The sequence below is a fragment of the Oreochromis niloticus genome, linkage group LG17 (assembly GCF_001858045.2).
Source record: "Oreochromis niloticus isolate F11D_XX linkage group LG17, O_niloticus_UMD_NMBU, whole genome shotgun sequence".
Classification (NCBI taxonomy): domain Eukaryota; kingdom Metazoa; phylum Chordata; class Actinopteri; order Cichliformes; family Cichlidae; genus Oreochromis; species Oreochromis niloticus.
The window spans coordinates 10518113-10541916 of record NC_031981.2 but is presented as its reverse complement, the minus strand read 5'-3'; the positions used below and the strand labels follow the sequence as shown (position 1 = coordinate 10541916).

Here is a 23804-nt window from a genome sequence, read left to right as displayed (position 1 = left end):
AGATAGACTGTAGCTGCATGACAAATGATTTACACATGGCTTTCTGCTATTTTAAGTGGACACTAACACAATGGGAGAAGAGCTGAGATAAGAAAAGGGTACAAGATAAGGTTTGGTAAAAGATGCCAAATCTGGGAGTGGAACAAGTTTGCTATGCTTTGCTGATAAAACTGTCTTTGATTAATGTGTCCTAACATTTTTTTTTATCACTGACTCACACAATTTCTTCAGAGACTATTTTGATTTGACAAAAAGTGAAAGACGTAAGATGTAAAGGATTAAAAAAAAAGCAGAGTAATGTTTGTCAACTGTTGTTTGAATGCTTCAAAACTGAACAACGTTTTAGAACAAAACTGCAGCTTCAGCACACAAATCCTTATTTAAAACTGTATTTTACCAAAAGTAAAATAAGAAAAGCCAGCAAGAACAAAAACTCACGAAACACAACGGAAGCGTTTTTAGGGAGAGAATAAGACTAGCAAGCTAACAGTAAACGGTTAATAGCAAACATGACTCTACAATATTATATGAATCATATGATTAAAACACACATTACCTGCTATTTTTCCCTCGTTCACAACACCAACGAATCCTCCACATCCTTAAAATGGGTCTCAGAACAATCCTTCACATGTTTTTGGATTCTGCTGCTGTTCCGTCACTAATGTCTCCCCCAAAAACACTTCCGTTGTGTTTTGGTAAGGTTGCTTCTACTTCCATTTCGTTTTCCTCAACTTCCGTTGTGTGTTTGTATGTCTTTTTAATCTATTTCCACTGTGTTTTATGCTCTTTTACATAGAAAGTTAGCTTGCAGGGCCACTGAAAAACTGCTTTCCTTAGATATGAAAGAAACAGCAACTGCATAGAAAAACTGTCACCAATTTAGAACAGCCCAAAAGCACAGCATTTAGAGGTACTAGAAATAAGTTGTTTACTTGACCGTAGCTTAAGCTTTTTCTTTCCATATACTGGATGGAAAGAGTTCCCACCAGTTTAAGTCTTAATTTGAAATGGAGACAAAAAAATGTTTAAATCAAATGAGGATTTTAATAGTAATTTAATAAAATATGATTTGCATTTCTTGTCAAACATGGTAGTTTTCCAAAACATATGACATGTTAGAAGTTTGAGTTTGACTTTCCAAGCTTTTCAAAAAGTATCCAAAATCTACACGTTTTCCATGCTTCTGCCCTTTTGCTGTGTTTTATGTGTTTTCCATGTTTTCATTTATAGTTTTATTTGTGATTGTTTAGTTTGAATGTTAATGAATAATATAAATCTCCCCACAGGGGCCAGTGTTGATGTTTCTAACTACAATGAAATATTACAAAGGCATCATAAAATGAGACTTGATTTTAGTGAAAAAGCACAAGACATAGAAAAATAATCCAGTTTGAAAGATTCCCTGAAGATCTAGTCTCTAGAAAACAGCAGTTTGAGGAATGTCAGTCGTGGCTCAGACCTGCATCACACAGGTGAAGTTTGCCACACACGCACACACATTGGTCTGTGTGTCATGCCACACTCTCCTTGGTGCTGTCTCTGGTGTGCGCTGACCCTTCTGAAGATTGTTTTGAGAAGTTCAGGAAGATCCCATCATGCTCCATCTCCGAGTCCAAAGAATCTTCCATCATGTGGTCCATCATCATCTCCGGACTGGAAGAAGGACTGGGACCAGAGCTGGTGTCCTGAGCCAGAACTTTGGAGGAGGAGGAAGAGTCGAACTCCAGCGAGCCGGTGCAATGTGTGTCCTCGCCTGGGGAAGGCTCGGGGAGGATGCTAGGGGAGTGTTGCTGATGCTGGGTAGGGTGGGGAGCTGTTTGGCTTTCAGCACCTATGGTTCGGAGTTTCTGGCTGGAGGTTGCACCATCTGCACAAAGTAAAGCAAAACTTTTGGAGGCGGAACTGATTTTCCTGTACGTTTTTGTACTGTAGCTTGTTAGCAAAAAGATATTTGGATCAACAATGCCAATAATAATGCTGTGCCAATATTAAGCATTTCTGTCTAGATTTCACCGTATAGCAGATGCATCATGGAATGGTAGAAACATCACCAGATAACTCCAGTGATTACAGGATTTACACTGCTGCCTCTGCAGAGCATGTTGCCTGTTACTTTTAACCTCACTAAACTTCTCAAACCACAGTCTGTCTCACAGCTCTGAGAGATTTCGTAACATAATATAGTTTGACCTTAATAATGAAAAACCTACACAGCATGCATGCTACTTTTTCAAGAATATGCCAATCAAATCTCACTCCATTTCTTTATATTTCTGTAAAATTCTAACAAATGGAAGAATCTGAGACTGGTGCTAGACATGCATGAGGAGAGTGAGACAGTGGTGAGGTGTGCAGTAGGAATGACTGAGGGGTTCAAGGTGGGGCTGGGATTACATCAGTGATTGGCTCTCAGCCACTTCTTGTTTGCAATGGTGGTAGACAGGCTGACAGATGAAGTTAGGCAGGAGTCTCCATACATAATGATGTTTACAGAGCACACTGTGATTTGTAGTGAGAGTAGGGAGCAGGTGGAAGACAGCCTGGAGAGGTGGAGGCATGCTCTGGAGAGAAGAGGAATCAAAGTCAGTGGAAGCAAAACAGAATACATGTGTGTGAATGGGAGGGAGATGGGTGTGACAATAAAGCTGGAAGGAGTAGTGATAGTGAAGATAGATGAGTTTAAATACCTAGAGTCACCCATCCAAAGTAACAGACAGTGTATAAGAGAGGTGAAGAAGAGAATGGCAGAGAGAGGCAGAAAATGGTTTGGACATGTACAGAGGAGGAACAGAGGATATATTGAACAAAGGACGTTGAAGAGGAACTGGTAGGCAGGAGGAAAAAAGAAAGACCACATAGAAAGTTCATGGATGTAGCAAAAGGAGAACATACAGAGGGTTGGTGTGACAGAGGAAGATGCCAGGGACAGGGTGAGATGGAGGCAGATGACCCTTTGATGACTACTAAAGTGAGACTAGTTAAAAGAAAACGAAGAAGAAGAAGAAATAAGGAAGATTTGTCTCTCTGTTTCCTTTCTTCTTGGTAATATAAGCTATTCCTAATTCTCTATTTTTTGTCACTTCTGTTTTTCAACATCACCATATTCATTTCAAAATTCATAATCTAAATGTATTCAGTACTACTCCCTTCCAGTAATCGACAGTCATCGTGAAAATAAAGTACATCCCCTGTCAATTCTAAGGTTTTAAATACCAGGACAATATAAAATATATCAGGTTCCTACCAGGACCTCAGACACAACCTCAACTGAACGGCAACACATTTATTTAACAGAACTAAACCAAAATGCACATGTGTTACTTCAGTTCTTTGAGGTTTGCTGACACTTCACTTATGCACAGCTCTCTTAAGGTCCTGGCACAGCATTTCACAGGTTTTCTCCAAATGCAGGTCTGTGCATTATGGCCTGAAATCTCCACTCTGCCTGCATTCTTAAAAACTTATCTCTCACTTACATCTTGGATTCTGGCTAATCTGGTTAACCCGATAAATTAAAATTATGCTCCACTTCAAAACCAAAATCCATTCAGTTTTGTAATATTTTTTATGCAGAAGTGTTACTCCTAGTTTAGTAAGAATCAAAATGTATGTATTCATTTATTTGTTTATTTTTTTTTACCTAATTTAAAGGTAAATATCACCCCCCCAAAAAATGCACAAGTTTTTCTTTGAATCTGTTTTACTATTCATCCATAAAGACTGTTTTGGTTAGATATTGGCTATAAACTCCTGTTCTCTTGTATTAAAACATTGGAAAACACTAACACTTATTTTTAATCTGTCAAAAATACATACAAAAAACTGTCAGTCTCTGTCAAGAAACCACTGATCTATCCATGCATCTTCCACTTATCCAAGTCAAGAAATCTTTCAGGAAATCATGAAAAAAAATCCCAAACTTTGGTTGGGTGTTGGAGTTTTTTTCATATGTACTCATCTATAATTTAGACAGCGCTGCACGTATATTTACTTTTGAGCTCCACTGTCTTTTTAAAGGGATTTATTAACTCTAGCCGTATAGTCCTACCTGAAAGTGAAGCGGAGGTGGTGGAAGCTGAGGAGTGATTGGCAAGGCTCGAAGTGCTGGTGTTACTGTCGTTGTCAGGGGCACTGGTGGTGGACTTTGTCTTAGGGATGCTTTCCTCCACGCAAGACGTCATCTCACATACTGAATGCCGCCTGATGCCTGTGCCGCTCCCTGTGGAGGAGTCTATGTCATACTCTACTACAGGGGTTAGCATGGGAACATTGTAGCTCTTAGAGCGGACCACTGGGTTTTTGACAATGGGAGAACTGCTTAGTCTGGAGGACCAGGAGTACTGTAGGCGTTTTTCTAACGAGGACAAAAGAGAGAAGAAGAAAGAGAAACCTTATTAGTTTAGAATTGCAAACATTCCGCAAAAAAACACAGAAAACCTGAATTAAAATGGAATTTGTGAGTTTTTCAAGTACACACAAGCACACACTTACCCAACAGACAGGAAGAACAGTGCATACTGGAGGATTCATCTCTGGAATATAAGCCATGAGTGCCGAGGTAAGGAGAGACCACCTTCTGGATGAGAGCTTCAAGGCGCAGGTAATCATCTGTTACACCTTTAGACTCATGGACACCCTGGATCAAAGGCACACAAATATACACATAAAAAACACAAGTTTGTCTTAGCTGGTAATTGCAGTTTGTTGGCTGGCACTAATGGAAACTTTAGAAAAAACTGGGGAAAGAGAAAGTTCTCTATTTGGCTTTCTGTGATTTTATCAAACACTCTGCCAGTTACTGTGAAAGATCTCTGATAAACCATTTTTCAGTTTAAAACATAGCATGTACACTATCACAGTATGTTTTTAGAGACTAGGCCAAAAAGAACACATTAAATATAGCAGAGTCAATTTGGTGTGAATGCTAGCCTTGTATAAACATATATAACTATGCTCAGATAAGAAGAACGTCAGCAGCATGGCTCAATTTAGAGAGAGACAGATAAAACAAAACCATACGGCTGGCTTAATCTTACTCTTCTAATATAAATTAATACCAAGGTTATGCAACTTTTGGATTCAACTTAAAAATGTTCATCAGATATAAGAAAATAATCACATCCTGAGACTCGAGGTACTAAATTTCTGCTGTGACAATGGTACAAAAAGAAAAAGAGCTAGGCGAGCCATACAAGCCACAGAAAAGCAAGATTCTAGTACATGAGGTGAACCAAACAGATTATCATCAGTTATCGGGTATTCAAATGTGTCCCTGTAGTTTGTACATTAAAAACATTTACCGTATTCTGCCACTATAAGGCGCACGTAAAATCCTTTAATTTTCTCAAAAATCGACAGTGCGCCTTATAATCCGATGCGCCATATGTATGAATTCTGGTTGTGCTTACTGAAACATCGGTCAAAAATCTGTCAAAAAATGTTTTAGTGCGACTTTGGAAAGCTATGAAGCCGCACCGCTTGATAGATTGTCGGGGCATTACGGCTAATGTAGTCAGGAGCCTCTGGAGTATCTGGGTCCAAAACTCCGTCCCCTTCAGGTCCCAAAGTCAAACGAACACTGCAGCATCACTGAGAGTTAAAAAATGTCTAAAATCTTTCATCTTTAATAAAATGATCAGTGTTGCTACTTTACCAGGTGTAACAATTAAGTTTAACATCCAGGCATCCATGAAAACAGAATTTATTAAATTTAACGGAGTTAGAAGAGAGCAGGACGTTAGCTCGCTAGTTTCCACCTAGACATGATACAGCATGTTCTGACTGACAGATATCTGAAAAAATTAAAACGTACAGCTCTGCTATCACTTCCAACATAAACAAAGACAAAAAACTAAACAAGCAGTGACTTTTGTAGGGTTACTGTAGTTGGGCTAGCTGGTATATAATGATGTGATCGCTAGTGACACAGCTATGTTAGCATAACATAAACACAGTGAAGCTGGAGGATGAATGCTCACTATTTTCCCATTTTCCACATAAAAGTTAATGGGACAGATCCCGATGGTTAGGGACAAATGCAATTACAATGCAGGATGCTGTAAACGGACCAAACTTCAGTCAGTAGAACAACTGAGATAATCCATCCACAATACGATGTTAGTCATTAATATACTGCAACAACATGGGAATAGAGCAGCTGCGAGAGAATTCAACATTAATGAATCAATGGTACGGAAGTGGAGGAAGCAAGAAGAATGAGTTGAGTAAAGTTTAACTTATCTGACTGTTTTGTTTTGCTTAATGCGCCTTATAATCCGGTGCACCTTATGTATGAAAACAGACCCCGTTCATCGACAGTGTGCCTTATAATCCGGTGCACCTTATGGTCCGAAAAATACGGTACACAAACAATTATATACCATCCTGACTCCAAAAGGGAGCATCCCTCTTCTCACTACAAAGAACAGGGCAACATGGTTTAGGTTTGCAAAGTCGCATCTGAACTAATCACAAGACTTAAGGAACGATGCCCTTTGGACAGACGAGAACAAAGTGGAGGTTTTTGGTTATAATGCGCAACAATGGCTAAAAAAGAAAAGAATCAAGATATTGCAGTGACCCAGTCAAAGTCGATACCTCAACCTGGCTGAAATGCTGCGGTGGTACCTTAACAGGGCCATGCATAAACAAATGCAAACTTCAATGAACTGAAGCAACATTGTAAAGAAGATTGGGCCAAAGTTCCTCCAGGGAAATTATTTGTTTATTGCTGCCAAATGTCTGCAAGCTACTGAATCATGCGGTGATCTTAGTCTTTCACACACCGCTTCCGCATTTTGGCATTAAGTAAATGCTGGCATGGTGTGATTTGTCATGAGCTGTATTTCATCTGAGGTTGTATTCAGATCAATTTAAGAATTGGGAAGGAAGTTTTTTGTCACCGATATTCCCTCTCCTTTTAGATCTGGAGGTTTGTGGCTCTTGAGCAGCTAAGTGCTTCACCAGGCCCAACAGCTGCTTTAATAAGTAGCTGTTGTTGCTATTGTTGTAGCTAGAGTGTCTGCTATTTGATGCTGGTCAGATAGTGTTCAGTGGGCTTTTTGTTATAGCTGAACAAAAAGTTGAAAATCTGTATTATGATGATCTTGACGGTAGTGAAAACAATGAGCTAAAAGAAAGTTCGAGCGGAGAGGAACTGCACAGCGGATCTTTTACACCACACAGCCATTTGATCCACAGATATAAATCATCTTTAACACAAAAGTACTTCTGCTGGTTGAAAGTTTCAGATTTTGTGTTTCTGTTCAGTTAAAGCCTACAGTTGGATGTAGTTCAAATTTACTTCCACAACATAATTCATGAAACATATGAGACACATGTGGCTCCAGACCTCACTGCAATATCTCGAAATGACAAGGGATAGATCAGTGAAGTTTCAATACTCTAAATTGTTAAGCCCATGCACGAAAACCACAGCACAGAAACAAACCACATAAATAGCACAGACTTCAGTGAACTGGCGTCACAGAGCCTTAACAGAATGAAAGGGAAATTACAAACAGATGAAATGAGGAATTAGCAAAAACTGCATTGTTTCAGTGCCAAATTTTACCTCTCTTACACACAGCCTTTTTCATAGCTGCCCTACTTCCTTCCTTCTTTGGGTCTACCTGTCATCTTTTTCTCCCGCTTTGCTCTCTGTTGATATTCGCTGTGTGCAAACTAAAATAACTCTGCAGTATATCTGTGCACAATGAATAAAACAAGGCAATAAATAAATTGTGCTTTCTATTTTCGTCTCGTCTTGCCCTCTCAGTCTGAATCTGGAAGGAGCAGATTTGGGTCAATGAGTCACCACAATGATGTCCAAACTAAACCAAACAGAAACAGCCCCATTCTGCATTCTGTACAACACTGAGTAAACCCACTTTCATGCACTACCAGAACCACAGCTTATCCCTGACTAGTACCTCTCAGGAATCTCTGTACCAAGTGCTTTTAAGTTAAAAGGTTTGGTAGATGGGTAAAATATCTAAAAATGACCCAAACCGTAGTCTTATTTTATTCTATTTTACTTGTTTTTAACATAGTCCAACCATGTTGAAATTCAGAGAAAGTACCACAGCTGTTGTTACTTTAGCAACACCTAAATTTTTCATGGTATTCATCTGGTCTCCTCTGTATCCTTCTGAGAATTAGAGCTGTCACTCTTTGACACTTTGATCTGTGTGTTTAATCAAGGGGACTGTTTTTAGCTGATTTCCTTTGAACTTTTTTTTACAGGCTGATGAAACATTGTTAAGTTATGAAGAAGACGCAAAGTCAAATGAAAACCAATGGGTGACAGAAGAGGAAAGCTCACATGGCTACCTCAGTTGCAATAAACACCCATATTTTCTGGGCCTACTTGAGAAGCACTGCAATGCACTAAGAATGGAAAAAATCAGTTGTTGTAGCTAAAGCAGGAGGAAAGGGGGAAAAGGTTTCATCTTCCAAAAGCTGATGGATGATGTAGTATTCAGCAGAGGTGCACTCCAAACAGCAACCTTCAAGTCTGAAAAAGGAAGCTCCAAAAGTGAGTCAATCCCCAGACTAGGATGTTAGCATGTTAGCACGACATAGCAGCATTAAAAAGCACATTTACAGTCTGGTACAATTAAATGCTTTAGCAAATCCTCTTCTCATGTCAACTCTATGATGTATGACTTAAAAAATTTAAAGTTTAAAATGTGGCTGGTTTAAATGTGTGCCAAAAGAGATATATTAAGATTCACTTTCACTAAAAGTCAAAAGAAGTTAAATTTGCAGTTATAGTTAGTCAAATTCATGTAATTTATCAGCCTTTTAGCACTAAGTAGTAGATAAGGGTGTAACCAAGCACGCTTGCCTGTCATGGTTCTGGGTCATTTTGACCCAGCGTTTTCAGTTTCTTGTATTTAGGTGGGTTTTTTTCTATATTATGGTTTATTTTCTGAGTCTTTAGTTGGCCTGTTTTGAACATTATAATCCTAATTTTCAGTGTTATTCTAGTTAAGAGTTTTGTTCTTAGGTTTAGTTCAGTGTTTAGTCTGTGCCTGTCATGTTTCCTGTTTTACTTTGAAGGTCCGTGGTCTTATGTTAGTGTGTCCAGTGTTACTCTCCCCTGTGTTGTCATTATGTTTCATTCGATTTAGCTGTGTCCTCATCTGTCTCCTGATCACCTCATGTGTGTATTTAAGTCCTCCGTCTCCCTTTGTTCATTGTCGCGTCGTCTGTGCTACCTACCCCACATCCCGTCATAGTATTTATTGTCAAGTCCTAGGCAAGGCAAGGCAAGGCAAGTTTATTTATATAGCACAATTCAACAACAGGGTGATTCAAGGTGCTTTACAGAAACATTGAAAACAACAGATAAAGTCATAGATAAACAGATAAAGTCCTAGTGAAAAGTCATAGTGAAAATCTTAGTTGTAGTTTCCCAGTTTAAGTTTAGATTTTCCCTGATTTTGCATTGCTTCGTGTCTGTGAGTGTCAGCCCCAAAATAAAGGTTAAGCTCAGTTTGGCTCCTCATCTGTGTCTGTAACTGGATCCACCTCACTCATTCCACTCGGTCTGCCCCGCGGACCGCGACATTGCCTTAGCTGATAACTTACTGTTCCAACCTCTAGTTTAAATATGGTCGCTTGTGGCTGTAAAATAAGTTACATTTACACTGAGCTAGGAAAAAAAAGTGGAGCACTACGCACAGTCCCCACCACCGTGCTGCAAGACCACATGAAAGAGACTATTAGCGGCTAATGTTGGAGTCTGTTAGGGGTTCACATGGCCTCTCCAACCAGTGTGACACCACCAACAACAGTCCTATAAAATGTCAATTACTATTATTACTCTAGAAATGGAAGAAACCATTGCATTTAGGTAACAATGGACAAGACCAAACTGACTGGTTATAAAGTGCTAATATTGTAACAACTAGCTTCTATGTGCTTTCATCCTGCCAGCTACGCTAACAAGACAAGCTCCCACATTAAACTCAGCTGCACACACTACACCACTCTGCCTGCTAAGTTAACTAATATTAAACATCAAACTATACAAAAAGAAATAATGTGATGCTAGTGGAAGTCACATTATTCAAGTGTCTCTCCCTTACATTTTAGACAACACTATCATCATTTAGTTATGCATCATTGTATTTTTCATTGCTATTACCTGTTCCGCTCACCATGCTCTTATTTTTCTCCTCTACCTCTTTTAAAAGTATTTTTTTCCACTTCTAGAAGGAAAACTCCTCTACATTATTATTTAGAGGCTGTTGTTGTTTTCATGGGGGCCCATAAGCAGATCAGATCTCTCCAACTGACATTGCCACGGTTATACCTTCATCTGTGCTCAGTCATCAGTCAGTCAGTTTTCAGAAAAACAAAACATTCAGATGAACAGAATCAACTTTCTGGATGCACCACTGCTATAGTCACTGCAGTGACCTAGGACTCCTGCCTCACCTGGTGCCAAGTGGTGTCTGTGCTGTTTAGGTCTGTGCAAACTCTATGAGAAGTTACTGTGCGGCATCAAATATAAAATGTAACAGACTGAACTAAAATATATAAGTAAATTATTATAAATTATTGGAAAAACCTAAAAAATGTGAAGAAATGGACCAGCAACTCTTTGCCTCCACTACAATTTACATCAACAGAACTAAGGGGTACAGAGGTCTAATAAAGCTCTTGTGAAGTCACGGCCTTTAATGATAGTATAAACATTGATAATTCACACAGACAAACAGGGTGCAGAGGGTCCTGAGTGGTCATGGGAAGACAACTGTGTTCAGACTGAGATTACTTCCTGTGGGATCCCTTAGCAACAACTTTTTTCTACCCTCTGCTCCTCTTTCTCCATCTGTTGCCATTTACCCTGCTCTCTCATGTCACAGTCATCAAGTCATGAATATCAGTGCCATGTGTTAAACAGTGCAAGAAATAGCATGAGAGATTATTAGACGAAGAGGATGGGAGAGGCAGACGACAAAAGTGTGTGTGCTCACCTGTAGTATTAGCAGCATCTGTATGATGGAGGGAGGAACTCGGGCTCGGGGCCGAGAGAGCGCCTCGTCCAGTTTCAGGTTGAGGGTGATGGTGTTCCTGAAGTGAAGAAGAGCCAGCTGACGGACTGATGGCTCCTTTCCCTGATGACATATACACATGTTTCAATGTGATGAAGGCCTATAATTGGAATATTTGATTGCAAGAATGTGTACCTGTACAGGATAGAAGATGGCCTGCAGCATGGACAGAACATCACAGAAGAAGAAGTCCCACGTGTCAGCCAGAGAATCCAACAACTTCTGACCTGCGATACAACCAGGCAGATAAGTTATAAAAGTATCAAGACTGATGGGTAGTTGCAGTAAATGAGATATTGTGGATTGTGGAAAGCATGCTTAAAGGACTATGCATAAAAGTGGCTGTAGTTTCCAAATAGTTAATGCAGTACTTTTGAACTATAATCAAGGCAGAGGCACAGAGGCAAAAGATCAAAAAAATGTGTCATTGCAAAAATACTTATTGACCTATAAAACACAGATAATCCTGATAGCAACTACAGCTTTGTTCTTTTATTTCTTGTGGGACATTTTTCTGCATATGTGCACACACACACACACACACACACACACACATGCAAGCCTTCTTACTAATTGACGTAAAGGATCACTTCCTGTCTGGTTTTGTGATGACGGTTCTGTCACACAAATCTGTCACTATCAGAGTGTGTGCGTTATATCAATTCACCAGTGCTTCAAATAAAGGTCACACATTTACCACAGTACAAAATACCTTTCTCTCACTCTACCTGTGTGCGTGCATCAGTGTGTGTGTCTGTGTGTCCTTGTGCAGAAAAATGCCACAATCTTACCAGTCAAAGTAATATTTAACTAATGCAGTTACCACTGCATCTAGAATTTTCTTTAGTAAGATATTATTTGGCCCTGTTTGAAACCATTAGAGACTAGACTTGTGTCACGTTAAGATAAAACACTAATCTCGGACTTCCCCTGAAACAAACTACTGGTAGTGTGAACACCTCATCAAAGCTAGAAGGCTTTGTCGGCTATGAACAAAGGAGTTGAAACTAAAGACTCAGCAAAGAATTTTGATGTAGAATTTTTTTACCATGGTGAAAAAATTTCTCTGCAAATAAACAAGTAACCTAGATGACACAAAAGGTTGTTTTTATTTCCTATTAAAATGAAGGATACACAATTTACTTGAGAAGCAGATACAGGTGGTGTTAAATGTCCAGCTAATACACATTTTTGCAATTCTTAACTATATTTCTGAACTTGCTCTTTTCTTGAGTTTCTCCCTGGTAATTGGCTCTGCTATATCAGAGCTTTAGACATGTACAGTCATATGAAAAAAAAAAGTTTTTGCTGTGCTGTTAAAAATAAATAAAATGTTTTTAAAAAATGGGCTTTGAGTGGATCGTTGCAACATTTTGATTCTTTTCTTTTTCAGCCAATCTGTTGCAGATTTGCTGTACTAGGGATCATTCCATGACCCACTTTTGTCTAAGCTTTAGCTGTTTGTTGAACAGATGGTCTCACATTTGACTCTAGAATACTTTGGTATACAGAGGGGTTAATGGTCAACTCCTGGTCCTGGTCCTGTGGCTGCAAAACAAGCCCAAATCATCACCCCTCCACCACCATGCTTCACAGCTGGTATGATGTGTTTGTGCTGATATGCTCCGTAGACTTGTAGTCAAGACCGCCTAAACCAAGACCAAGACAATACCAAGACCAAGACCAAGACAGACCGCGTCAAGACCAAGACAAAGTCGAGACGAGACCGAGACAAAAAAGACTTTCTTAACTTTTGTGTGCTGTTGAGGACTGACATGACGGTACTGACATGGCCTTCTGCGCATGACACATTATTGAACGTTACGTTGTGTGTCATGGATACTGTTGACTCCAAATCTCCCGACCACTATGTTGATCTGAGACGGCAAGACCAAGACAGCGAGACCAAGACAAGACAAGACAAAGACCACGTAAAAGTCTCTTGAGACCAAGACCGGTCTCGAGACATCCAACTCTAATGCTCTGTTTGGTTTTCTCCAAACATGGCGAAGTCCATTATCTCCAAACATCTCCACTGTTCCAGAAGTCATGTGGTTTGTTCAATACAACTTTGCAAACCTAAGCTGTGCTACCAAGAGACTTTCTCCCGGCAATCCTTCCAAACAAATCATACTGCGATGAACTTTAACATTTAATATGAAGCCTACAGAGGCTGTAGCTCTTTTATTGGGTGCTTTTTTTTTCAATTTCCCACAAAACCTGTGTTTGTGCCATTCTTACCCAAACTAAAAACTTACAAACTTGCATATTTAGAGATTTTATCCATGTAAATTTGCTCTGACATCTCACAGCTTTAAAGAAATATTTTATAAGGTTAAAGGGACAACCCTGATGTTATTTTTACCCTTTTATGTCTACATTTTAAGCTTGTAATCAAACTGTTTAAGTCTCTGGCAGCCATTTCTTTATTCAAAACATGATATACCATCATAGAAATAAAGGTTCAAATTTCTCACTCTGTATATACGTTCCACTTTCTGTCTATTTTCTCAATAAGTTGCGTTTACCTTCATAGAAGCGAATCTTGTCCCTCAGAATGACCATTCCTTTGGTGAGCAGCTGGTTCTGAAGGTACTCAGTAAAGAAGGAGCCCAGCTCAGTCTTCAGCAGTTGCCTGCAATGGTTATAATAACAGCACATGAGTGGATACGTGACATGAAGTGATATGCTTACAGTCACACATCATCAGCGATCCCTCCTTGGAAATGAACCAGATGTAATGAGTTTGCAGAATGCTGTGTTTACGGAGCATCAGACTCAGGAAATGAGAAAAGATGCTGCTCACACTGCATACATAACATCTGGAAATTTCAATAAAACTTTCCACAGTTAGAAAAGGCTAACACTGGCTCAGTATGATGATTGAACATCAGCAGCTCAAAGAACAAACACTGTGTGATTAAATACACTAAAATGACAGATGCTGCATTTCCATCTAATTTCAAGGTTTCAGTGTCTCTTCTTTAAAGCAATTTTAAGGTAAATCCAATTTATGAACAGTATAACATGCCTGTGTTAACTTGCAAGCAAATTTATATGTGTTTCAGGTAAGAAATATTCTGGTGCAGTAAGGTAAGATGGGAAATCACAGCTTTAGCAGTGATAATTTACTCAAATATTCTAAAATACAAACCAGCTGAGGGTAAAGTTCAGGGTGCTGGTGTAAAGGCCAGCAAGAGACATAAAACTAGACAGCTAACCTGACACCTTCATTCAGATTGTAGAGTTCATTTTCTCCCAGATCCTTCCTCTGAAAAACTGAGATTACTGCGTTGTGGATGCTAGAAATAAACACACAGAGAGGCGAAATGCATTTAGAAAGAGTGACACACATACATGCATTTATTTTATTTTAATTGTGCTGTCTGAACAATCGGTGAGCTCTTGAAGCCACCTCAAAAGCCACTGGTTAAAAATAAACTTTGAAAAGGTTTCTTTGCCAAAGGGAGGCCATTGGAAAGGTAAAACATACTACAGCGAGACGGGCACGAACTTTTTTGACTGAAGGTTTGCGTCCAGTTTAATTTGTTCACATAGCCTTACAGCCACCCAGCAAACTGACAGCTCTTGCTTTCTACTCTGTGCTGTTTAGTGTTAAATAAAGCAGGAACACCATTAGAAACAACCATACAAAAGAGTGAGAAGAAAGAAATCCAAAGAAAAAAGAAACCTGCGAGTCATAACGGGAAAAAAGGAGGAGGGAGTGAGGAAGGGATGGATGGATGGAAATAAAGTGTGGTAGTGATGGACCCTGAGGGAAGAAGGCAGGCAGAAAGAGCTGATGTCCATGTGTGTATATGTATTTTCATGTGTATGTGAAAGGAGACTGTCCTATTCATAGCACGGACAACAGCACCGACAGAGCTTTCCACTAGGGCTGGGCCATATCATACCGTTCACGGTAATACCGGTGTAATTTTGGGCAACGATAAGAAAATGAAATATCGCGATAGAATATGGGTAAAACGCGCATGCGCAGTGCCTTTGTTTACATACGCACATGGCGGCGACGCAGAATGAGAAGAGCGAAAGTGGATCGTTAAATGAAACGGATGAACCAGAATTGGTTTGTAAAAATGCTGCAACTTCAGTGGTGTGGAACTGGTTTAGCTTTCGTCCGTCAGATACACAACAAACCACTATTTTTGGTAGCGCATGCTAGCGGGCCGTCGTTATTACCGTGTTGTTTGGAAAATACGGCACACTTAAAATCAATCTTTTGATTTTTCTGAAAATCGACAGTGTCCCTCGCTCGAAAATCTGTCAAATGTTTTAGTACGACTTTGCTAAGCTACGAACCTGCACCGCTTGATGGATTGTCGGAGCATTACGGCTATCGTAGGCAGGCGCCTCGCGGAGTGATACGTACTGTGCTTCAACATAATATTACCGTATTGTGTGTGTATAACCTCTTTTTAAGTTTTGTGGATATTATACATGGTTATGCTGAGGATATGTCGGCCAATTTCCACTGGAAATGCCTTTTGGTTAAACTGTCAGCAAGGAATTTGCAGTGTTACATTTTTATATAACTTTAATGTACATAAAAAACAGCTGCTTGTTTAAGTGAAAATACATTGATGGGGTTTTTTGCACTAATAAAGTTGTGGAGTTGTAAAGTATTTTGTCTAGTGTCAATTATATCGTCAGTTATATCGTTATCGCAAATTTTCAAATGTATATCGTGATAAATATTTTTGGTCATATCGCTCTGCTCTACTTCCCACTAGTGGAGGAAACACATGCAAAAGCACTTGTTCATGTAAAAATGTGTGATGGCTCATCCGCTAACAAAATAAAGTATTCACTAAAAAATAAACTGGCATTGTTTATAATAGACAGGGCTAACCTGTTCCAGGTGGCGTTAGCCCCGGCCCTCCTCTGCTGGGTCCCTTTGTCCCTGCTGCTCTCCTCTGTTCCTCCCTTCTCCCCACCTCCTGTTGGGGTTTTTGCCTGGGAGAGGTCAGTCAGACTGGAGGACGAGCCGGTCCCCAACCTCAGTTTGTTATGGAGGCTCCTTGAAAGCCAATAGTAAGACAGAGAAAATGCTTATAAGCACCAACTTTCATTTCTTAAGTGTACTGGAAAAGATGATGTGAAAAGCCTTATTTGTGCAAGTCATCTAAATGAATTCATTTCATTTCCTTAAATATTGCTGGAAAATGGGAAATAGGTGCAGCAATGTATTGCAATTTAATGTGCAACCATTTATGGATATATAAGACATAAACAGAGTACAATTCTAACAAGTCTAAAAGTCAATATTTGGTGTGAACTCTCTTAGGAAAGATTTCTTGTAATCTCTCTACAAGAAAAAGTTCTCCAGATTTCCTGAAGGATATTCAAAGCTTTTCTCTGGCTGCCTTTTTCTCTATTCTCTGTTGGGATGATCCCAGATTGCTTCAGTAATGCGGTCCGGGCTCTGGGGAGGCCAATCTATGACCAAAAATGTTCCCTTGTGTGTTTTCCTGTCCAGGTTTGCTTTTACTGCATTTGCAGTGTGATTGCGATCACCATTGTGCCAAAGAACTGTTGCCAATTTTCCAGGTGGTATTACATGTTGGATCAAAATCCGATGGTACTTTTCTTTGTTCATAATTCCATCAGCTTTGACATCATCTCCAACACCGCTGGCTGAAATGCACCCCCAAATCATGACAGAGCTTCCACCGTGTTTTGCAGCTGGATGTAGACACTCACTGTTGTACCTCGCTCCTAACCACCTCACCAAAAATGTCAAACTGATTTTCAGTCCAGTTCTTGTGCAATTTGGCATTCCTCAACTTTTTTCCCTCCTGTTTCCCTTCCAGAAGAATGGCTTCTTTACAGCCAACCTTTTACATGAGAACATTTCTGATGAGGTTTCAGTGAATTGCAGACAGATCAACTGAAAGGTCAGATGCATTTCTCAGCTCCTATGTCACGTCTTCTTTTTTTTCCCATATTTTTTAAGGACATGACTTTCAAGTACAGTTCATCGGCTGTAGATACGTTTTAGGCCGGACACTTTGTCTTTCATCATCCATTTGTCCCATTTCCTCAGGAGACACTGCACACTGTGCCAAGATATGTTTTCAGCTTCCAGGTGTTTGGGAATACTATGGAATATTATTTTATGCCTCTCAAACTGTGTCATATTTGGCCTTTTTTTGTAGATTCAAGTAAAGAAATTGAACCGAATTATGTGCTTGTGTGACAAGCTGTTAGTAAAAAAGTGCCTAAAGATGTCATTTAAAATTGGTTCTTTGCTAATACACCTGTTATATATAGACCCAACACTGGTTCATCCTTTAAGTTAGACTATTTTTTTCTGCTTGAATACTTTATAGATCATACTTTGTTAAGAAGCTTAATAAAAACAATCCTCTGAAAATAGCCAGGTACAAGGACTGGACTGAAAATGTAGCAGCTATATATTACAAATACAAACACATGTATGATCTTCATTTTGGCATATGCAAATTAAAAGCTGTTATACTGTGAAATGTTACTTTGCTACACAAAGGGGGGAAAATATGAAAGTATCGGCTGCAGTGCAAATACACTTCAGTCATTTTCCAGATTTTGATGGCTTTCAAAATTAGCATTTAATAACAGGTGATTGCTTTTTATTAGCCATCTGTTAATGTTTACACTAGCTTGGGAATGACACTGCTTTTCAAACATTGAGCAAAGAGATGGGCGCCAGTCAAACAGAAGGATAAAAATAAACAGGGAGAACAGAGTGGGGAAAGACCTGGGAGTAAGAAGCTCAAGAAGAGAGTAAGAAACAGGGTGTGGATAAAGGTATATAACACATGCCGGATCAGGTGCACAAAAAGCAAACAAAGCACGTCGACAGTAAAAAAAAGAAGAAGCACAGATTGAAACCACAGACATTACAAAGATAAAAGAAGGGTGGGAGGAGTGTACAAAGAGGTAGATGAAGAGGAAAAGGTGCTTTAGAGATAGTAAGAGTGCTCGGAGTCTTTTTCTGCAAATGAAAGTGTTAATATTTGGATTTTAATTATACTGAAACTAGTAAATTAACCCACGGGAAACTCAACAAACAAACAAAGTGCACACGTCCATTTTTGGGTAATGTCTATCAAACATTTAATCAGTTACTTCTGAATTTACAGGTGAATCGAAAATTTAAAAAACACCTTTAAATGGCAGTCACATTTAGATGTGTTTGCATTATACATAACTACTACAATACTGTGTTTTTTAATATCCAGCAAAAGAAAAAAAAATCTTTCATGTTTAGCAAATATGAAAAACCTCAAATATACTTGCATGTATTGTACTTACTCTAGCAACTGAAAAGGTACCACATATCCCCACTCCATGACTGTGAGATGAAAGAAGGCCTGTCTCTGTCTCTTCTCATTTCCTTTTCACTTTCCCTCTCTCCCACCGTCACTCTTTGTGCTCTTCTCTACCCACTCCTCTCTCCCACTTTACCGCTCTCCTTCTTATTCTCCCTTTGCCAGTCAGTGCCAGTTGGTCAGCATGTGACCCTGTGAGCTTTTGTGTCAGGCGAACAAAGGAACCCTTTGAGGTTCGAATGGTGCCTAGAGGCAGAGGAAGGATTTAAAGGTGACACAGATTTCTCTTTACCTTCCACTCGCCTCCTAGAGTGTGGGAGAAGCTGTAGTCAAGCTGTAAATACAGACTAATGACTCTATTTATTTAATATTGAACCTTCAGTATTTTTGGTATTCTCCATACTGAATGATCGGTAACCGGCGGACACATTGATATGAAAAGAATTTTAAGAAAGTGCGAAAGCTCACGAGAAAAAAAGGAATGGAAAATCTGAGCCAAGTATAAATAAATAAGGAAAAGGAGATGCAAGGTATAGTTGCTGTTGGTCCATCTGTCAAACTGAATCTTAGTTCAGCTCCGCATAAATGGGTCAGAGCGAGAAACTGGAGCCCTGGGCTCAGTCACACATGCAAAAAGACAGCACACATCCCTGTGCAGAGTTCACGTCAAAGTTGGGGCGACTTTTTAAGTTTAAGTTCAGAGCTGCACCTCTGAAAGAGCGAAATTGAATCTACACACACTTGAGCCAAAAGCTTCCTCCTGAAAAATGGATGATGCAGAAGATAAAACACAATAGTGAGGCTCACAATAACAACTTAACTACGCATGGTGTCTATTGTTCTAATGGAAAAAGGTATTTACTTTATAATCGAAAGGATGCTGACATAACTTGGAGGTAAAAAACTTTTTTTGGCACTGAATCAACAGGACGAGCTTAAAGACAAATAGCTGCCCTCTGATTACTAAACAATGGGGATGTTTGAATGAGTGAAAGCATGAATGAGGTCACTCAGGAATGTGTGTGTGTGTTTTTCACTTTGATCGACATTTGTGTGTCTCAAAGGATGGAAAAAATGGAACTCTGTGTAATGAATAGGACTTGCTGCTGAAGAGTTTGTGTGCGCGTGTGTGTGTGTGTGTGTGTGTGTGTGTGTATGCTTACCTTCTAAATGAGCCCTCTCGTTCCATATTAGTCTCGACAGATGGCTAGCAACCACCCTGAAACGGCCACTGAAGAATCAACATCTGAAAAAAAGGAAACAAGAAGGATTATTAGGTAAAAGAATATATTTTGTCAGCTAATATCAGCGACTTTTAAGCCACTTAACTTCTGTAAAAATTAGAAAACTGTATTCAGTTTTAATTTAATGAAACCTCAGTAAACAGATCTTTATAACAGAGCACATATTGACATGTCACAGCAGGAGAACACAGAGGGAAACACTAACAGTTGTTTTAATTTCACTCCCCGAAATATTTAAACTTGTTACAGAGTTTTTTGTTACAGAATTGCTGCAGATTTTTACAGAGTGGAATCTGTGTGGCGTATACAAGACAAAGAGACTGTGACACCCAAATACTTCAGCTCAGGACAGCGATATGAAATAGGTACGATATTTTGTACTTTTCCTAATAAACAGGAATTAATAGAGTAAGTAGTCTAAAAAGTGCTCATAATCAAATGCACTTGATCAACTGATCATCAGTAGGTGTGACCACATGTGTAACAGTAGTAACAATCTGGGAAGGGTTGTAACATTATTTTCAAACAATTTAAAGTCCAACGTTCTGCAGTAAGAAAGATTATTCACAAGTTGAAAACAGCCGAGGTAGCTGCCAGTCGTTCCCTGGAGTGGACGTCCCAGCAAATTTCCCCCAATGTCAGACTGTGAAATGCTTAGAGAAGCTGCAAAAAGCCCAAGAGCTACATGCAGTGAGACTCTAAAGGCCTCATGTAGCATGTTAAATGTTAAAGTTCATGACAGTGCAAGTTAAAAATAAATAAATAAAAAAGACTGAACAAGTGTGGCTTGTTCGGAAGGATTAAAGGGAGAAAGTCTTCTCTCTGAAAATGGCAGCATAACACTTCTGGATCTGGAACAATGCCCTTTGGACCGAGAAGATTAAAGTGGAGAAGTCTGCCCACAGTGAAAAGCACCACATGTATCAGTAAAAACACCTCATACCAAATGTCAAGCACGGCGGTGGAAGGGTGATGGTTTGGGTTTGTTGTGCAGCCACAGCACCTGGGCACTTTGTAGTCACTGAGTCAACCGTGAACTCCTGCCAAAGTATTCTCGAGTCAAATGTGAGCTCGTCTGTCACGCAGCCAAAGCTTGGGTGAAATTGGGTCATGCAACGGGACAATGATCCAAGCACAGCAGCAAATCTACAAGAGAATGGCTAAAAAAGAAAATAGACAAGGCACTGCAATGGCCTAGTCAACCTAACTGAAATGTTGTGGTGGAACCTTAAGAAGTTGTGCATAAACGGATGCTCACAAAACCTCAATGAACTGAAGCAACGCTGTGAAGAGGAGTGGGCCAAAATTCCTCAGCAACGACAGAAGACTAACAGAGTCATACAGAAAACAATTACATCAAGTTATCGCTCCTAAAGGTGATTCCATATTGTTTTTAATGATGGTGTGTGCTTTGTTTTTCCACACACAGCTTCTGCATTTTGGCTTCATTTTGTTAAGTAAAGAATGACACAGTGTAACATGTCATTTGTTGCATTTAAATAATCTTAGAACTTGGTAAGTACCAGGTGTTTTTTTAAAAATAATATCTCGAAATGTAAAAAACTTAGAACTGAGGAAGGGTGTACTTTCTTTTTCACGTTACTGCAAAACAGTTCTCAGACAGATAAACTCACTGATACCCGCCCGACTAGCGAAGCAGACACACTATTCTAATCAAATTACAGTAAAGTGGTTGAGACAGACATTTGATCCTTCCGCAAACTCAAATGCCCCTGTTTTTTCTCTCTCTCTCTCTCTCTCTCTCTCTCTCTCTCTCCCTCTCTCTCTCTCTCTCACACACACACACACACACACACAAATAGATAGAATGTCACACTTGATACATCAGGCAAGTCAACTTCAGTCAGCTTTATCCTCACCTATCCTGAAACCGTTTTAAAAGTTTCAAGTTTTGAGCATCTTTTTATAAAACACTATGGAGCTTCAAAGAAAAATAAATAAATAAAGTATATAGTTTTGGCTAGTTTCATGTGTAGTGCAGGTGGGGATTAGGTGAAACAGAGGTCATTATCAGGGTAATCATGACCTATTTAAATTAAAACACAGGAGCAATAACTCTCCAGTGGTTCGTCCTTCAGTTCCTGGAAACTGTATTTGCCGCTATGCAATATACACCATGATCTTTTAGTGCCTGACAGCTGCAGTTAAATGAACTAGCAAGGCTTTCATAGCTATCATATTTTCATTGTTTTATTTTTGACTCATTTTTACATGAAGCACACGCTCAGTAAGAAATCAAGGTCAAACAGCTAGGAGGCCGGAAAGTCACCACTGAGTGAGAGTGTCAGAGCTGCTAATGTTAATGTATGGTTAAAATCCAGTGAGTAGAACAGACATAACTTCCTTTGATGGCTGTCTATGGCTCACAGAGGGTCTGGTAACTTACACTTGGCCGTGCTCTTGAAAATGTATCCGAACTGAATGATACACATGAACCTAGGCTTAAACCTTGGTCTGCAAGCACTCCTGTCTGCTTCTGCCTCTTTCTTGCACCACAATACAGAGTGATATAATGGCTTGCTTAGGGGCACAGGGACTGTGGTTTCATGGACTGTGGTTATGAGGGCTACAGAGCATTTCTCATTCAGCATCTGGTCAGTATTTCATGAGCACTGCATGAAACAAAACCAGCCCTCTCCCAGTCATTTAAAGCCTGACCTCTCTCTGTGTAAAGCCTCCTCCTTTACTCTCACTAACCAACAGACAGTTTGGACTAAGTAGATATCTGGGGCCCTAGTGCTGAAAATTAACACCCTTAATCTGCTTCGACTGGAAAATACACACATGCACACGCACATACAAACACAACACGGGCACACATTTCTTTCTGCAGAATGGCAGCACAGCAGGGAAATTACAACCCTTGCACCAGACAAGTGCTGAAATAAATGTCTGGGTCTTGCAGCAGGTTTGTCTGTTGCACTAGCCACTGGTAGAAAACCAAACCACAAGCTGGAGGTCCTGATGTATATAAAAAAGGAAACCACGGGTGTATATTTGCTTAAGAAGTATCCTGCTCTGACAAGCACTCATCAAGACAGGGTGTCCTGTCATCCCGTGGGCAGCTTGTATGCAATACGGGTTTAAAATATGCAATACGCAGAAATAGGGGACCATGGCGCGTAAAGATAGCCCCTGGTAGGAAAGCATTTAAAGGAGAACCCATAATTTTATACCATATGGGTTACATATATGGGTTACAATATCTGAGACGAGCTTGCTATATATTGTATTTGTTCTTCTCTCTTTACAAACCACGAGCAGCTAGTGGATAACACCTCTTCTTAACTTGGGTTAGAGCAGGTAATACTCACTTTTGCAGACGTCTTCCTCGCTCCATTAAAGCAAGTGCTCCTTGAGTTTAAATGGCGTAGCAAAGCTAACGGTAACTCCAGCTTTTCTGTGAGGACTGGATTTCTACAGGATGGCAAATAACAGCGCACCCTTCCAACCTGTCAGCCCAGACAGGAGCGCGTAAAGGTGGCGCACGCGATCCTAAAAAGATCCGATATGTGGATCAGACAGCAGCCAGCGTGAGCTGTGAGCTGTCAGTGCGGTTTAAGTCACTCTCCGACAGAGAGAAAGAGAGGGAGGAAGTGAGAAACCGAGAGAGAGAAAGAGAGAGAGAGAGAGAGAGAGGAGGAGGAGGCCGGTGTGTGTGTGTGTGGGTGTGTGCGTAAATGCTTTGTGTGTGCAAGGGTCGGTAGAATATGGAAAATGTTTGTGATTTAGCGTGTGTGTGCCCGGAGTGTGAACTACACACACAAAACACCTACAGGTAGGCCTACATGGCATGCACGTGTACTCCCACTGGTGAAAAGGGCCGAGGCTTGATCTTTTAAAGATTCCACTCCTTTGATTGTCGGACACTGAAAAGTTTGCACGGGGTGCAATAAAAGCCTTGCAAATTCGTCCATTTGCAAACATATTCATAGCTTTTTATTGTAAGAAAAATGATAACCTGTTGGTGGCAACAAAGGAGAGTCAGAGGATCTCATTTAGATGCACCTTGTGCAGACAACTGATAAAGAAAGAGAAACCTGAACTTAATGCAACTTTTTATGCCACATTAGAGTCAGCTTTGTCAGCTGGTTGCAAACTTTTTTATGAAGTCCCATCATGTTTAATTCATAGTGAAA

The 23804-nt window shown here is 39.8% G+C and overlaps 1 protein-coding gene across 5 annotated transcripts; it reads right to left on the bottom strand.

Moving 5' to 3' along the window:
- Positions 1-1038: 1038 nt before the first annotated feature.
- Positions 1039-23287, bottom strand: LOC100689746 (proline-rich protein 5). 5 transcript variants are annotated; one of them, XM_013271218.3, is made up of 10 exons: positions 22980-23287; positions 19564-19646; positions 15940-16116; positions 14291-14371; positions 13598-13704; positions 11205-11296; positions 10992-11132; positions 4495-4639; positions 4052-4357; positions 1039-1870 (listed from the first exon to the last, which is right to left on the bottom strand). In XM_013271218.3, the coding sequence occupies exons 2-10, from the start codon at positions 19587-19589 to the stop codon at positions 1515-1517; spliced, it is 1431 nt and encodes a 476-aa protein (XP_013126672.1). In that variant the 5' UTR covers positions 19590-19646; positions 22980-23287; the 3' UTR covers positions 1039-1514. The 5 variants fall into 5 exon arrangements, with proteins under 5 accessions (XP_013126672.1, XP_003445067.1, XP_019202299.1 ...); XM_003445019.5 differs by having other exon boundaries at positions 15940-16107; positions 22980-23285; XM_019346754.2 differs by lacking the exon at positions 22980-23287 and adding an exon at positions 20588-20988.
- Positions 23288-23804: the final 517 nt, after the last annotated feature.

Bases quoted from the DNA above. Each gene is read 5' to 3' on its own strand.
- LOC100689746 (XM_005451665.4), bottom strand. From the start codon at position 18,421: ATGGAGTGGGGATATGTGGTACCTTTTCAGTTGCTAGA. The intron at 16,108-18,383 runs GTAAGTACAATA...TTGGCTTTCAAG, and splicing joins GTACCTTTTCAGTTGCTAGA to GAGCCTCCATAACAAACTGA. The intron at 14,372-15,939 runs GTTAGCCCTGTC...GTTTATTTCTAG, and splicing joins GCTAACGCCACCTGGAACAG to CATCCACAACGCAGTAATCT.